This window comes from Mastacembelus armatus, unplaced genomic scaffold, assembly GCF_900324485.2.
Source record: "Mastacembelus armatus unplaced genomic scaffold, fMasArm1.2, whole genome shotgun sequence".
Lineage (NCBI taxonomy): Eukaryota > Metazoa > Chordata > Actinopteri > Synbranchiformes > Mastacembelidae > Mastacembelus > Mastacembelus armatus.
The window spans coordinates 852580-868853 of record NW_022872941.1 but is presented as its reverse complement, the minus strand read 5'-3'; the positions used below and the strand labels follow the sequence as shown (position 1 = coordinate 868853).

General features: G+C 39.1%; 1 protein-coding gene across 1 annotated transcript; it reads left to right on the top strand.

The window, feature by feature from the left end:
* Window positions 1–3269: 3269 nt before the first annotated feature.
* Window positions 3270–8717, top strand: LOC113132938 (E3 ubiquitin-protein ligase DTX3L). The gene is made up of 4 exons (XM_026311392.1): window positions 3270–3357; window positions 4971–5918; window positions 6625–6842; window positions 7113–8717. Exons 1-4 carry the CDS (start codon window positions 3352–3354, stop codon window positions 7180–7182), a joined length of 1242 nt encoding a protein of 413 aa, XP_026167177.1. The 5' UTR covers window positions 3270–3351; the 3' UTR covers window positions 7183–8717.
* The last annotated feature ends 7557 nt before the right edge of the window (window positions 8718–16274 follow it).

The window sequence follows — 16274 nt, the reverse complement described above, 5'->3', positions numbered from 1 at the left end:
CAATATTTTTTTAAAACTCGTGCATTCCTGTTAGCATTAAGCGATGTCCCGACTTTAAGCACAAAATACATGCTAGAATAACGCTTACCTCTAGCATACAGGTATTCTACGCTCCGGTTATCCGCTTCAGTGAGGCCCTCAGTACTGGTACCTGTTGAACGACCCATTCTTCACTAGCCCCACCATCAGCACCCCAAAATAAAAATTCTGTACAACATTATAATAGAAGAAGAATACACACCTCCAGCAGCTGACTGGTGTGTGGAATCCTTATCCAGCAACAAATCGGCAGAGCAACCTGATGGATTTACACTATTTTTGAAACACAACGTATTCAATGCAGACGCTCTCATATGCTCACTATAAAACCGACAAACAAAGGACACAGATACCTGAAGGAAAGATCACAGATTTTTAGTAATAATCAAACGGTGAAACAGACTTTACGCTCGTCACAGGTATTTAAACTCCCCTGACCGGATGACACGTGATAAAGACATACGTAACAGTATTCACATCATCACACCACAACCCACAAACAACGTCATGTCCAATAGGAAATAGCGCCGTCCGGAGGGAGGAGAGCATGACGTTGTTTTTATAGTTTTATTAATTTATGACCATCATAAAGCCGCCATATTTAATTCTTTTTTTCAGATGCTCAGTGTTCTTTGCCATGAGGTGCCATGTTGAACTTCCAGTGACCAGTATGAGAGACTGAGTGCAATAACACAATAATTTAACACACCTGCTACCCATTCACACCTGAGACCTTGTAACCCTAAAACTTAAACTTATTAGTCCCACAATGGGCAAATTCCATTTCCACCCTTGTGAACACACAAACACACCGTGCACACACACCCGGCACAGTGGGCAGCCAATGCTGCGGCGCCCAGGGAGCAGTTGGGGAGAATTAGCCTGGATGACAGTCCGACAGAAACATACTCCTAAGCAGAAGCCCACAGCTCATCACCTGCCTGTTCACATTTCTTACAGATTTTCCCTGCTCAGTGACACACCCACTGAGAAACTGACTGATAATTGGTGATTCCATTGTCAGAAATGTGAGGCTAGTGAAGACAGGTTCAGAAACACTAACAATAAATTTTTGTGGGGTCTTTATTTCCAAAGTCCCAATCACTAACAGAAAAGGTGCTTCCAAAAAAAAAAAATCAGAGAAATAAAATAAATAAACAAAAATCAATAACTAAAAGTCTGTTTGCAGCTTACACCTCTACCAGGTTTGATACACTTGAAAGTATAACTGCACCTGTGACTCATCTTTGTCACAATTACTAGTACTAAACAAATACAGCAGTGGCACATCTATAAAGTTGAGACAAAACAAAATACGAAATATAAAAATAACAGCATTTAGTGAACACAGATAAATCCAAAACGTACTTTAAATTGGCAAGCAAACAAAAATATATCCCTTGTTCCATAAAGTACATTTGATAAATGAAAATACAAAGAAATCAACATACCCAGCTACCGGATCGAATTTGACACGTGTAGCATCTCATTCCACATGCATCGGCGATTCTGTTGCACAACAACCACCAAACATGACTTCCCAAAGATACATCAGACAACACCCAACCCATAGAAAAGTATAATGGGTGAACTTGTGCTCAACCAACATGATAAAATTAATATTAGCTCACCGACAATTACAGCCATTCCCCGCAAACACCTTGTGTTCTTTCTACTTCCGGTCGTTTTCCCAGCATGTATTCGTCTTTTCCCATATCAAAACCCATGAAAATAAAATGAGGCCCTCTGCTGTTCAAAATGTGCCTCTGCAGCTAAAAATAGCAACAGCAAAACAAATTTAAAAAAAAAAAGTCTAAAAAAAAAACAGTCTACTGACCAGACATTCAGGGGTTTTTTTCCACCTGGTTACACTAGAGACACCAGCAACCATAGTCAAATGTATTCCGGGGGCCAAAGCGGGCGACATCGAGTCAAATTTGAAGCTGCTGGCTAATGCTAATTGTAAATATGGTAAAATTGTTATTCACGTCGTGGCTGTGTAGGTGGTGTCCAGCAAACAATGTGGGTTTCAAAGACAATTGGGCCACTTTCTGGGGAAAACCTGGTCTGGTAGCAAGGGACGGCATCCAAACCACTTTGGATAGTACGGCTCTCATCTTTAAAAATCTGGCCGAGTTTATTAGCCAACCTTTGACAAAGTTTGACAATCCAGAGTGAGGACCAGAACACAGAGACTCAGTGTAAAACGCCTCAGCGTTTCCTTAGAGCCATCACCCCCCCCCTCAGAAGTTAACAGAAGAGGAGTTATTCATAAAAACCTAATAAAAATTAAGACCACTCCTCTTATTGAACAGAAAAACAGAACACTCAGATGTGTATTATTAAATATTAGGTCTCTTTTGCCTGTTAGTAAATGATTTGATAACTGATCATCAAATGGACTTTCTTTGTCTTACTGAAAGCCTACCTACCTAGTTCAGATAAAGTCATTATAGTGGGAGATTTTAACATTCATGTAAATGTTGAAAATAACAGTCTCAGCACTGCATTTAATTTGATATTAGATTCAATTGGTTTCACTCAAAATGTTAAAAAACCCACCCACTGTTTCAATCACACCCTTGATCTTGTTCTGACCTATGGCATCGAAATTGAACATCTAATAGTTTTTACCCAAAATCCTATTTTGTCAGATCATTCTTTAATAAACTTTTGAATTTAAGATAATGGATCATGCAGCTTCGACCACTGCCCAATCCACTGGACTATGAAATTACTGTAAAACAGATTAATTTTCAATAGGACTGAGAAACTGCACTAACAGATAAATCATTAGGATTAATCTTATGCTGGTTGTTAGTCTGGTTCAGTAATTTAATTTAGTTTAATTAAACCTGTTTTCATGCATCTGAGTCAGTGCTAAATTCAGACAGAAAATCCAGGCTTAATCACTTATCTTGACTTTGTGCAATACCCTGTGTTTCAGTTAGGATACTTGAATTTACACATCATGGGTTTGACATATATATATATATATATGTCAAACCCCTGATGTGTAGAAAACGGCACACAATATGTCCCTCCATGAAATAGCATTACATGGCAATAAATAGTGCATCTAAAAATAAATGCAACATTTATGTAAATTTTATTTGCTTTATCAACTGTGAAGAAAAACAATATGGACTGACAAAAAAGTTGTAGCCACAACTTATTTTTTAATTAGTGGTTGTAAAGTTGGGTGATATTTCATTAAGTCACCACCAGGGGTTACAACATACGTGAAGATAACCTATAGGCCTCAAAGTGAAACCAAAAGTTAACATCAAACTGTTGAAGAACAGCTGCAATATGGCGGTAGGTTTCCTATATTTTCATGGAAAGGAGTATATGAAAATGAGCATACGCCAGATTCCGCAGTCTGTTAAGGTTGGATTTGACCGATGCCGTGTGGGTTATTGGAGAAAGACGTAAGGACGTGCTGCGAATTGACGTCTTGCTATTGATAACGAAGGGAGAGTATGTTTAGGTTTGCACGGAGAGAACTGGCACGAACTGGCCAGAAAACATGAGAGTGGATTTGGGCTTTGAGCTTCTAACATTCAAAATAAAAGCTGCTAAAGCAAGTGAAGCAGTTTCACCATTAGTCACAGGTTTTATCTTTCACCGTTTGTGTTCGAACTAAAACTACAGTTTATACGGAAAACTGAAATTGCCACGTTTCTCTTATAATTATATGGGATTGTCGCTTGAAGCTACGTATACACGAATAGAAATAGTCCATGGTGGTGAAAGCATAGTGTTATATCTCTCCAGTTTACACCGCTCCACAAACTAGGTCTACAGTTTCTTTAGACCATGGGCTCCTGGCTACAGACACGAACCGACACTAGTTTTGTGTCCCTTTGTCACATTGAGTTTCTCCTCTTCGAAGTTCTTTTGCATCTACTTTTAGAAATGTTGCGTCTCTGATTGTATCTTGTTTTGTTTCAGTCATTTCATTCTCAGGTTTTTACCAGTTGAATGGTTTTGTTTCAGACGTAACACGTCGGTAGCGTCCATTAAGCTACAGCGGAGTATGGTGCAGTGACTACCTTAGGACAATAGGTGGCAGTCACTGCACCTCAAATAGTAGATGCAACTCTGCATGGTGTTGTGACTTAAGTGGAGGCATATTAACGGGTTATATTGGGGTACGTATGACTGGTTGGGGAGGCCAGGAAAGTTGCGGATGACTGACGATTCCTGCTCAAATCACTGCTTAACAGCCATAAAAAAGTTTGTCAGTCTAAACCTTTTTTTCATATATTGTTTATATCATATCAGTTATTCTGATGTAAAGTTAATTTGAGACAAACAAGGCTTAAGCTTACACTTTAACATTGGCATTTCACTTGGACGAAAGTGGAGCATGACACCAAATTAACTTGTGATAGCGTGTCCATGACTGTTTCATGTCAGAGAAGTACCTAGTATTTGTGTAAATGTGCATCTATGTACTGTATATCTTCACCACAGCAGTATTTTACATTACTGAGCAAACACATGCTTCTGAGTGGATAGTGGAGGATACACACAGGTTGTTTTGGCTGTGAAATGGTCTATAAGGTCGGTAAATGTCACCACTTAAAGGTTTATTTGTCTTTAAACAAATTTGTCTGTTTGGTTTGTTGTGTTGAAGTGTTTGGTCTGAGTGGGTTTAATGATGTAAGTAGAACCAGCAACAGGACCTCTGATTGGTCCTGCAAATTGTTTTACTGTTGTCTGGATGGAAGCATATTTCCAACAAAGCTAGGTGTGGGTTACTTTAACAAAAGATAAGATACCTGTATGGACATGGACAAAAAAAAAACCCTGCCAAAGTGTCATCTAAGTTTAAACAAAATGTTGGACTATTGTTATGACAATGAGCCAGGATGGTGCCTGCAGTAACTAAAATCAAATACCATGTCTTTTTTTTTTTTAAACAGTTCATCACAGACATCAATGTCATTATTGATGAAGCTGAATACAAAGACAGTGGAAGATTAATGAATATTGTTCAACCTTATGGTCCTGAGAAGAAAGGTTCCTGCTACATATTGGAAGTAACCTATGAGGAATTGAATGACCTTTCACAAAAACTGTTTGCAGAGAAGCACGGCTCCAGTCCTGCCTCTAAACTTCCTTCAACTGATAGCAAATCTCTGGATGTATCTGCAGTTGTCATGACCTACATTCAGCAAAAGTGTACAAAAGAACTTCACAAAATTCAAGGGAACGCTTTTGTCATTGAAACTTTGGCTGAACTCAGAACAGTACACTCCTGTAGCACTGTACAGGTGATTTTAAGACCACGCCATGGCTCCATATGCCCTGTTCATGCAGACTTGGTCAAACAGAGATTCATCACATTCTACCAGAGAACTGCCTCTGACCTGCAGGTGACCTCTGTCCCTTCACATTACCAAAAACACTTGCAGAGGAGATTCCCACTCCTCCTTTTTGAACCAGGCAGCAACAAATATGAATTAACTGTGACTGGACCTTTTGGGCATGTTGCTAAATTGAAAGAGTTTGTTTTACAAAATTTGAAAAAAGGACCAACAGACACTCCAAGCACCAGAATCTCAGGTCCTTCACCTACACACATAAAAAATTCTGAAGACGAATCATGTCCAATCTGTATGGAGCGAATAGTTACACCAGAGAAGACGACCCTACGGTGCAAGCACTCATTCTGCAGAGCGTGTCTGAAAAAAGCTTTTGACTACAAACCTGTTTGCCCAATCTGTGGGGAGCTGTATGGCATTTTGACAGGGACACAACCTGATGGAGGCAGAATGAATGTCACCACAGACATTTCATTCCATTTACCTGGATATGATAAATATGGGACAATAATTATCCAATATTACATTCCAGGTGGTATCCAAAAGGTAAGACTACAGATCTTCCAGTGAATAATTAAGATTTTACTGTTGAAACAGTAGTTTGACAAAATAATCTTAACTTTCCACTGTCAAAAACTGTCTGTTTTTGTCTTTTTGGCAAGCCTAGTACTGGGGTGGCTCCACAGTGATTATTTAACAGTTTAGTAAGTAAGACCTAAACCATGTACAGGATAATAAAACAATGCAATGTATAAAAAAAAATTAGAAAGAAAAAACATAAACATATATGCACAAACAGGTTAGATTAGATGACCCTTTATTGATTGCACGACAATTTGGGAAAATTCAGCAATTTAAAGACATATATAGAATATTCTAAAGGTTTGGGACAATTAAGCTTATAAAAATTGAAAGATATATTAAGGAAATAAAATAAAAAGGATAGGGAAATATATGGTAAAGACGACCAAGGTGCCAAGAACAGAGGCTTTTCAGACTCAGCAGCATCAGGATCAACACACTCAGCTTGACATGGCGATGTTGACCAGGACACATACAAGATTCTTTTGATACCAGATTGACCACACACTGCTCGCTGCTTTATCATGAGCCAGTGTTGCCACTTTACCTTAAACTAGAGGCTAACCTGGGGTTAAGTCCCCTTTTGAGGTGTACACTTTGAAATGCAGTGCAATATCACTACTGTGCTGTATGCACTGTGGATGTTTTTTTTTTGTTTGTTTGTTTGCAGGATGAGCATCCTAACCCTGGTCAGCCTTATGAAGGCATATCACGTACGGCCTATCTCCCTGACTCCTCAGAGGGCAAGAGGATCGTGAAACTACTGAGGCGAGCCTTTGATCAAAAACTCATATTCACTGTTGGTCGGTCCACCACCACTGGCAGGAATAACATGGTTACATGGAATGACATTCACCACAAAACCTCAACACACGGTGGACCAACTCAGTAAGCATTCGTAATAGCTAATAACATTCAAAACCAGAGATGTGTACTTTTGAATGAAAACAGAATGGCAGCATTCTTTCTATTGCTTTACATTCAATGTAGGCATTTATGACATACAATTTAATCAGTACAGAAGTCTTGATGATGAACATGATTTCACAGGGGTCACACCGCAGGACTAATGAACTCTTAACAGTATAACTGTATTGATTATCATTATCTGCTAACTGTCCACATGAAGTCACTGAATTTCTGTCTTTGTGTTTGCAGTTATGGATACCCAGATCCTGATTACCTCAGTCGAGTGCAAAATGAACTGAAATTCAAGGGAATTGAATGAGTCGTTTTAAGGTTGCTGTTGTTTGGCTGTTGTTTGGTTAAGGAAAGCCATATATTGTGATTAGGTCAAAACTTAAACATGGTAAGTAGACAACCAAAACCTTAACCTTAAGCAGGACTATATAGAGCAGTTTTTAACCTTTATTTATTTAGCTATTTAAAATACTTAGACTAGCATTCAACACAAGAATGCCCTGATCACATTCACTTTTAATGTGCTCACTATAACCACAGCCAGACCTGATCACTGGACACATGATTAAATGTTTTGCACAGTGGTATTGATGAGGGAGAGGTAAGTGCTGCTTGACCACCAACCTTCTGGCCACTCAGTGTATAAAAGAGATGTATTATATACATACACTAACATAACTTGTGGCGAAGTTACCGTATCATGTGCAGCTACAGACACATGTTGGGTAAATGCTTGCAACTTTTTTTTGCTAATAACTTTCTGTTATATAGCTTCCCAGCTTACATACACCCGACACATTGCTAATATAAACATTTAGTCAGGAGGGCATTGTCTACTTGAGTTACTCATCAGCACCTCTTATTAAATGCCAAACAAAATGGTGTCATGCACTGACTAATACACAGTCAGTGAGCACTACACTGTGCTTCTAAGCAACTTGCAGTTTCCTTCATACAAACATCAAATGAAAAAAAAAATTACAGAAAATTGTACATAAATATTTTTCCCATTTTTCACCGTTTTCCCTGACCACCTGCATGTGCAGTCCATGAAGGAGGCTCTTTATTCCAATGTAGGTAATATAAATGTGCAGGCTTTATGTAAACAAATCAGCACCAGATTTAATCCCCCCTTTCAGTTTTCCTAATGTGACAGGACCACTGGTTTGCACACAGGTGAAAGTAAAAGCACCAACAAGGAAGACTATGTCAATTTCTGTCTGCCTTCTTCCTATTTTCTTTAAAGAAAATTTGAATTAATTTGAATTGTGTGTACTTGGTCTGATGAATACAGAGATATATAAATTATATGCCTTCTGTCATGTAAGTCAATATAGCAAATGGGAATCCAGCTGATCATGGTTGCAATGATCAATATATTAAGTCATTTACTGATTATTTATACCCACTTATTCCTGTTTAGGTTCACAGGGATCTGCTGGAGCCTATCCCAGCTCTCTCTGGGTGAAAGACCTGACAATATATAATAATTATAATTATCCCAGATGATTAAATCCAGCTTTTGTAATCCACCTTTCATGTGTGTTTGAAGAACCAACATAACTGAATATCATTGTCAATGATTACAGCATCCGGCATTACTCATTTGATCTTGGATCTGTTAAGCCAGGTACGAACAACATTTTCTTTGTGGATTCTAATATACTCTCCAAAGATAATCTGACAAATATTAAATGGAAAAAAACAGGTATTTTTTTGTACATATAAATGTCAGAAGTACACCTATTACTGTTCATGTAGTAGACCCCTAATTTGCAAATAACATACTTCAAAAATCTTTCTCTTACAAGTTGTATTTTTGAACCAATTCCTTGAATGACATGTAGAGATTTCTCATTCCATGATGTAGCCACTGTTTCTAAAACAATTTTTGCTTCCAATTTGAATTCAGTTCAATTTATTTGTATAGTGCCAAATTACAATACAATCATCTCAAGGCACTTTACAAAAACAGTGGAGAGGGAAAACTCCCTTTAATGGAAGAAAAAACGTCCAGCAAAACTGGGCTCAGTTTGGACGGCCATCTGCCTCCACCGGTTGGGGTGAGTGGATAGAGGAGAGAGAAAACAACAACAACAACAATAAACAACAAATAGACACTGCAGGTTGGTGGGGCCAGTAACTGCACATAAGCAATATACAGCTCCAGGACCAGGGACACCTGCAAGAAGGTGCAGAGAGAGGGAGAGAGAGCACAAAATTAGTGACATTCAATGATGGAATATACATGTGAAAGTAGAAGAGGAGAGGAGCTTTGTCACAAAGGAAGGTTTTAAGTCTAGCCTTAAAAGTATAGAGGGTGTCTGCCTCCTGAAATCAGACTGGGAGCTGGTTCCACAGGAGAGGAGCTTCCCTATTTGTACTTTTGGATTGAACCAAAGCAAGTTATGCTTGTAATATGTACATGTAATGTGAGATTTTGTGAATTTTATGAACCTTTGCCCAAGCTTCACAAGAATGCTTAATGATTCGATTTATATCTTAGTTTTTATCATTGAAATGTTAGGATATCACATTTATAGGATGAAATGATGGGGCATAGATTGCAAAAATCTTTTATATGTTACATTATTTTTTCTGTATTTAACAATTCTTATGGTATTTCATGTAGTGTATTTTTCTTTAACTTTCTCTAACTTTAACCCTCCTATTATGTTGTGGGTCAAATTGACCCATTTTAAAGTTAAAAGTTTTTTTAAAAATACTTAAAAGTATTTTTTCAGTATGAAACTTCTGCTTGGCTTAATAAGTGTAATCAACATATAAAATAAAAATGATTGTATGTTTATATTACAAAGATACTGTTCAGGTCAATTTGACCCGGCAGTGACAGTTAAAAGGCTCAAAGGCTAAAAGGGGTCAGAAGTGTCAAATATTATTTGTTTCTTTGCAACTGTGAGACATATTTCATCCCAGTCTCACACGCACATGCACACACACACACACACTTTCCCTATTCTCTTGACCTCATCTGTAAAGTGCGAGAATGCAGGTGTCGTTATGACGTTTGACAGGAACCTTTTCTGTGAGAGGTAAAGAACACCACTGCACTAAATATTGATTGAAATGGTTAGTGATGGAGTTAATAATGAGATATAAACAATGTTTATTGGAATTTCTTGGTTTCTGACACTTTTGGATAATTAAACATGCCCCAGGTCAAATTGACCCAGGAACATTAATGCTGTTCCTGAGAAACGAACATAATAGGAGGGTTAAGCTTTGACTATAGATTCAGATTTCATAGTTATTTATGACTGGGGTTATACTGCACAGAAAGCTAACATTTTCGAATATTTAACCTGGAGGATTTATAGCCATCAGTTTTCAGTTATAGTTTTGATCTGTACATTATAGTTTGTGGCCTTCAGCTCGGCATTCAACACCACCATACCACACATCCTCCAGTTTAAACTCACCCAGCTCACTGTGCCAGCCTTCAACTGTCAATGGATAACAAGCTTTCTGACAGACCAGAGTCAGCAGGTGAGGCTGGGGAGGACCACATCTAGCACCCTGTCAATCAGCACAGGAGCCCACCAGGGATGTGTGCTCTCCCCTCTACTTTTCTTCCTCTGTACCACGACTGCACCTCAGCGGACCCCTCTGATAATCTGAAGTTCGCAGATGACACAATGGCCATTACATAACAGTTGGCTTTGTGGTGTGGTCGCAACGTGGAGATTAACATCTTCAAAACAGTAGAGATGACAGAGGACCTCCCTGTCCCCTCTCACTATACTCAGCAGCACTGTATCAGCAGTGGAGACCTTCAAGTTTCTGGGTTCCACAATCTCCCAGGACCTGAAGTGGACACCTAACATCAGTTCCACCATCAAGAAGGCACAGCAGAGGATGTTCTTATTGCATCAGCTCAGGAAGTACATCATGTCTCAGCAGCTGCTTGTACAGTTCTACAGGGAAATCATCGAGTCTGTTCTCTGCATGTCCATCACTGTTTGGTTCAGTAACCAAACACAACAGGAACCAACACCACTTCGAGAGGAAAGAATCATTGAGGCATCAAAGCCCTGTAACACGTCACAGCTCAAAAGCAGGGCAGTTTTCTGCAGGCCCCTCACATCCTGGACACAAACTGTTTGAAACAGAAAGTTACACGAACATTAAAGAACATGAAGTTCCCAGGACCATATTGACAACATTTCTTCCTTAGATAAACATCTAATCTGATCACCTCATATTCATTTCCTATAGCAAACCTATAGAAGAGAGAGAACCTGATTGAAAAAATGTAATGGTCAAAGGTGAGCATGTGCAGCACTTGTACAGTTACATTATTTTGTGTTTGTCTTGTTATGACAAATGTCTGGTAATCTGGTGGAGGTTTCTGGGAAAAACAGTGGCATACATTATTTTTTTAAGTCTATAAAAGTACAAGTATTTGGTGAAGTATAAATGTATGTATTAATAAACTTATGGTAAAGTGAAGGAAAGGTAAGGAATAAATTATAAAATGCATCTTGCTAAACACAAAGTGATTAGATATGGCATGTACACAATATAAGAAGATGACAAGTGACGGCACAATGACTTAAAGGTCACATATTATACAATTTTTTGGGGGGAAAAATTTAGGCCCCGTAGTCACTTAAATATGTTTGTTGTATTGTCATGATGAAATACCTTTCTTTTGATGTCAATTTGCATGAGCTACTGTATTGTACTGCACCTCTTTGAGGAAGTGTCTGCAATGTAAGTCAGGCCTCCTCCTGGCTTCCATGGTGAAGATGGGGCGTTGGGGGAGCGGAATGAATGACTGCCGCTATAGAAGGAGATGTGAAGTCCCGAGTGCAACAAGACATGTTGGAATGGTTAGTTGACATTTGCTGGAGCCAGTGTCCAATAATGGTGGACAGTGGAGTTCTGCTGAACTTTTCTGTGGGCAGTGTTTGGACAGAGCCTGAGGAGGGACCTGCGCCTTGTCTCCGGATACAAGAGAAGGAAGTGGAAAACCTGTCGTTTCGCCACTTCTCTTCAAAAAACAGGAAAAGGGGGAGAGGGGAGGTGGTGCATCTCCACCTTGCTTGGTGTGTGCAGACACCAGATGGACATATACAGTGGTACCCCATCTTGACAGAAAAAAACAGAAATGTAGAAATTTTGCAAATTTATTAAAAAAGAAAAACTGAAATATCACATGGTCGTAAGTATTCAGACCCTTTGCAGTGACACTCATATTTAACTCACAATCTGTCCATTTCTTCTGATCCTCCTTGAAATGGTTCTGCTCCTTCATTGGAGTCCAGCTGTGTTTAATTAAACTGATTGGACTTGATTAGGAAAGGCACACACCTGTCTATATAAGACCTTACAGCTCACAGTGCATGTCAGAGCAAATGAGAATCATGAGGTCGAAGGAACTGCCCAAGGAGCTCAGAGACAGAATTGTGGCAAGGCACAGATCTGGCCAAGGTTACAAAAGAATTTCTGCAGCACTGAAGGTTCCTAGAGCACAGTGGCCTCCATAATCCTCAAATGGAAAAAGTTTGGGACGACCAGAACTCTTCCTAGACCTGGCCGTCCAGCCAAACTGAGCAATCGTGGGAGAAGAGCCTTGGTGAGAGAGGTAAAGAAGAACCCAAAGATCACTGTGGCTGAGCTCCAGAGATGCAGTAGGGAGATGGAAGAAAGTTCCACAAAGTCAACTATCACTGCAGCCCTCCACCAGTCGGGGCTTTATGGCAGAGTGGCCCGACGGAAGCCTCTCCTCAGTGCAAGACACATGAAAGCCCGCATAGAGTTTGCCAAAAAACACATGAAGGACTCCCAGACTATGAGAAATAAGAATCTCTGGTCTGATGAGACCAAGATTGAACTTTTTGGTGTTAATTCTAAGCAGTCTGTGTGGAGAAAACCAGGCACTGCTCATCACCTGCCCAATACAATCCCTACAGTGAAACGTGGTGGGAGCACCATGTTGTGGGGGTGTTTTTCAGCTGCAGGAACAGGACGACTGGTTGCAACTGAAGGAAAGATGAATGTAGCCAAGTACAGAGACAACTCTGTGACCCTTCTTGACTGGCCCAGCCAGAGCCCTGACCTAAACCCAATTGAGCATCTCTGGAGAGACCTGAAAATGGCTGTCCACCAACGTTCACCATCCAACCTGACAGAACTGGAGAGGATCTGCAAGGGAGAATGGCAGAGGATCCCCAAATCCAGGTGTGAAAAACTTGTTGCATCATTCCCAAGAAGACTCATGGCTGTACTAGCTCAAAAGGGTGCTTCTACTCAATGCTGAGCACAGGGTCTGAATATTTATGACCATGTTGTATTTCAGTTTTTCTTTTTTAATAAATTTGCAAAAATTTCTACATTTCTGTTTTTTTCTGTCAAGATGGGGTGCTGAGTGTACATTAATGAGAAATAAAATGAACTTTTTTGATTTTGGCAAATGGCTGCAATGACACAAAGAGCGAAAAATTTAAAGGGGTCTGAATACTTTCCGTACCCACTGTAAGTGTATCAAAATGACCAAAAAGTCAAGTTTGCATAATAGAGGTGTTGTTTAGAGAGTTTAGGAGAACACGGGCAGTATACCCTGGGGTAGCTCATTGTCTGTACTATGGTTTGTGAATAAACACCTGTGAACTTGGATCCAGTTGTGTCTCTACTGTTTGTGATCCTATAGAAGAGGATTGCCAGCTATACTTAGGAAAATTGACTCAGTTATAGTATAGTTAGATTGGAATTTTCACGGAAAGCATCAAGGTCGTCAGCACATGACAAAGGACCTTTAAACAGTGTGTCTCAATTACAAGTTCACCATGTGTTATTATAGAGAGGATATGATATTGGATTCACGTTAATCTTAATGTTCAGCCACATGTCGTTGTTCTGTTGCTGGCTGTCTAGGTGGTGTCCAGCAAAGGTGGTGTCCCTTTCGCATGAATTACTGCAGCAATATGCCATGGCATAGAGGCCCAGGTTGCTCTTCAGTTCTTCTGTGTTGTTGGGTCAGAAATCAGCATCTCCATAAAGCTGGTCAGCAGAGGAAAGCATGAAGTGCTCTAAAACTTCCTGGTAGATAGCTGCGCTGATCTTGGACCAACACCAGCAGATGACATGGCTCCCCAAACCGCCACTGACTGTGGAAACTTTACACTGGACCTCAAGCAACTTGGATTCTGTGCCTTTGATTTCCAAATGAAATGCAAAATTTACTTTCATCTGAAAAGAGCACTTTGGACCAATGAGCAGCAGTCCAGCCTTTTGTCCTTAGTCCAGGTGAGAAGCCTCTGATGTTGTCTCGGTTCAAAAGTGGCTTCACATGAGGAATGCAACAATTGTAGCCAAATTCCTTCAGAGGTCCATCCGTGGTCGCTCATGATGACTCCAGCCTCAGTCCACTTCTTGTGAAGTTCCCCCAAATTCTTGAACAGGTATTACTTGGTAATCTTCTGAAGTCTGTGGTTAAGTCAAGAAACCTTTGCATGTGTTTTGAGTTAATTAGCTGATGAGTGTGTGACAGCAATAGTTAACAGTATTGGACTTTTTATAATACAATTTTTTGAGATACTGATTTTTGGGTTTTCATTAACTGTAAATCAAAAGAAATGCTTTAAATATTTTGCTTTGTGTGTACTAAACAAATATAATATAGAAGTTTCATATTTTTAATTGAACTACTAAAATTAATTAACTTTTCCACAAAATTATTATTATTATTATTTATTTAGATGCACCTATATTGTAGAGGACAGCGCACACACTAAAAGACACAAAATTGTGTTCAAGGTTCAAGGTCAAGCTAAATTAAAATCACGTTTATGATTAGGCACTTCCAAACTCTTGGTTTATTTTCTAGGATCAATGTACAAAGACTAGAGGTCTGTTTATTTTGACAACATATAATCTCTCATTTTCAGTCTGCAATTTGAGGTGATTTTCACATATCAGTCACCCACTAATCACTCCAAGCCCTTTGCAAAACATACAATATGGAAACTGTAGCAAAGCAACATCTTTCACAAGATCCATGAAACTGAGCAGCAAAAGTTGCGTTAGAACAAATGTGAAGATAAAATCTAAAAAAATAACAAGGCAATGTAAAGTTAAAATACAGTTCATAGTCAAAATGCTTAGGTAGTTTAAGAGCCCAGGGCCTAACATTTTGAAAGACTGCAGCTGAACCATGACAGACTTTAGAAAGCGGACATTGCAATTATGACAAAATGTCCTTTTTTGTGTCTGCCATAAATACAAAATTCTATACATGAACATGTGAAATGGGAGCCCACATTTAGATTTTCCGGGAGAAAATGGTATTACATAATCCATCAAGTTTTTTCAAAATGTCTTAAGTAAAATTGATTCATTAATAGAGCTCCCACGAGTATCTGCAGACCAAGACTGTCCGCATATTAAAGCATATCTAATGGTTTGGAAAAGCACTAAATTTGACATCAAGCTCACACTAACATAAAAAAACCAATGTGTATTTTAGCTCTGTGTAATATAAATAAATATATTTGAAATATATTTAGCCTAGCATATAGCATATAGACTGGAAGTAGGTTGCAACTTTCCCCATTACAATTAAATGAATTTAAAGAAGTACCTTCCAACAACTCTGATGTGCATATTGTATGTGCTGAGCTGCTGACTAAAGGATTGGGTTTGTGGACAGTACTGGGCTCTAATAAACACAATGAGGTTAAACCTTTTGAGATGCATGGAGTCACAATTCAATTCAATTCAATTCAATTTTATTTGTATAGCGCCAAATCACAATACAAATCATCTCAAGGCACTTTATAAAAACATGTCTGGTAAGAAGAAGGAGCATGATAGTTTGGTTAGTGTGTGGCAGGAGAAAACAGCAGAGAACCCTCGCTGATCCACTCCCATAGAAGAAGACCAGAGTGCAGGGTCCATATGTCGTCTGCTTAAAGTGCCGCGACTTTGCCAAAAGCGTGCGGTGACCAGCGGCATAGCCCTGCAAGATCCTTTCTACAGGGGTCAGTGGGCAGTCTGTTCCATTCCAGCAGAAAAGAAGAAAGTAAGAAAGAACAGTGCAGGTAGTATCAGGCTGAACTGTGCCACCTCTACAACTTTATGGACATTTTTAGCAACTTGTTTGCTTGTTGAAATACTGTTTATTAAGGATAAAATAGTTTGTTTTCAACTACAAGAATAGACTAACTATTGTTATTTCTGTTTCCAAGTTTCCTTGTTACAAATATCTAGTGATATTTGTTTTGAGATTTCAACTGTTTGATCAAGGGCTAAATATAGTCTCTAAGCACTTACGTAGCTGCAAGGGGTTATATGCACATTAATTATGGTAGTGTTCTAAATCAAAATGTCATGAATGGAGAAAATTCGCAGAGTGCTGATTTTAGTGCACAAATGGAC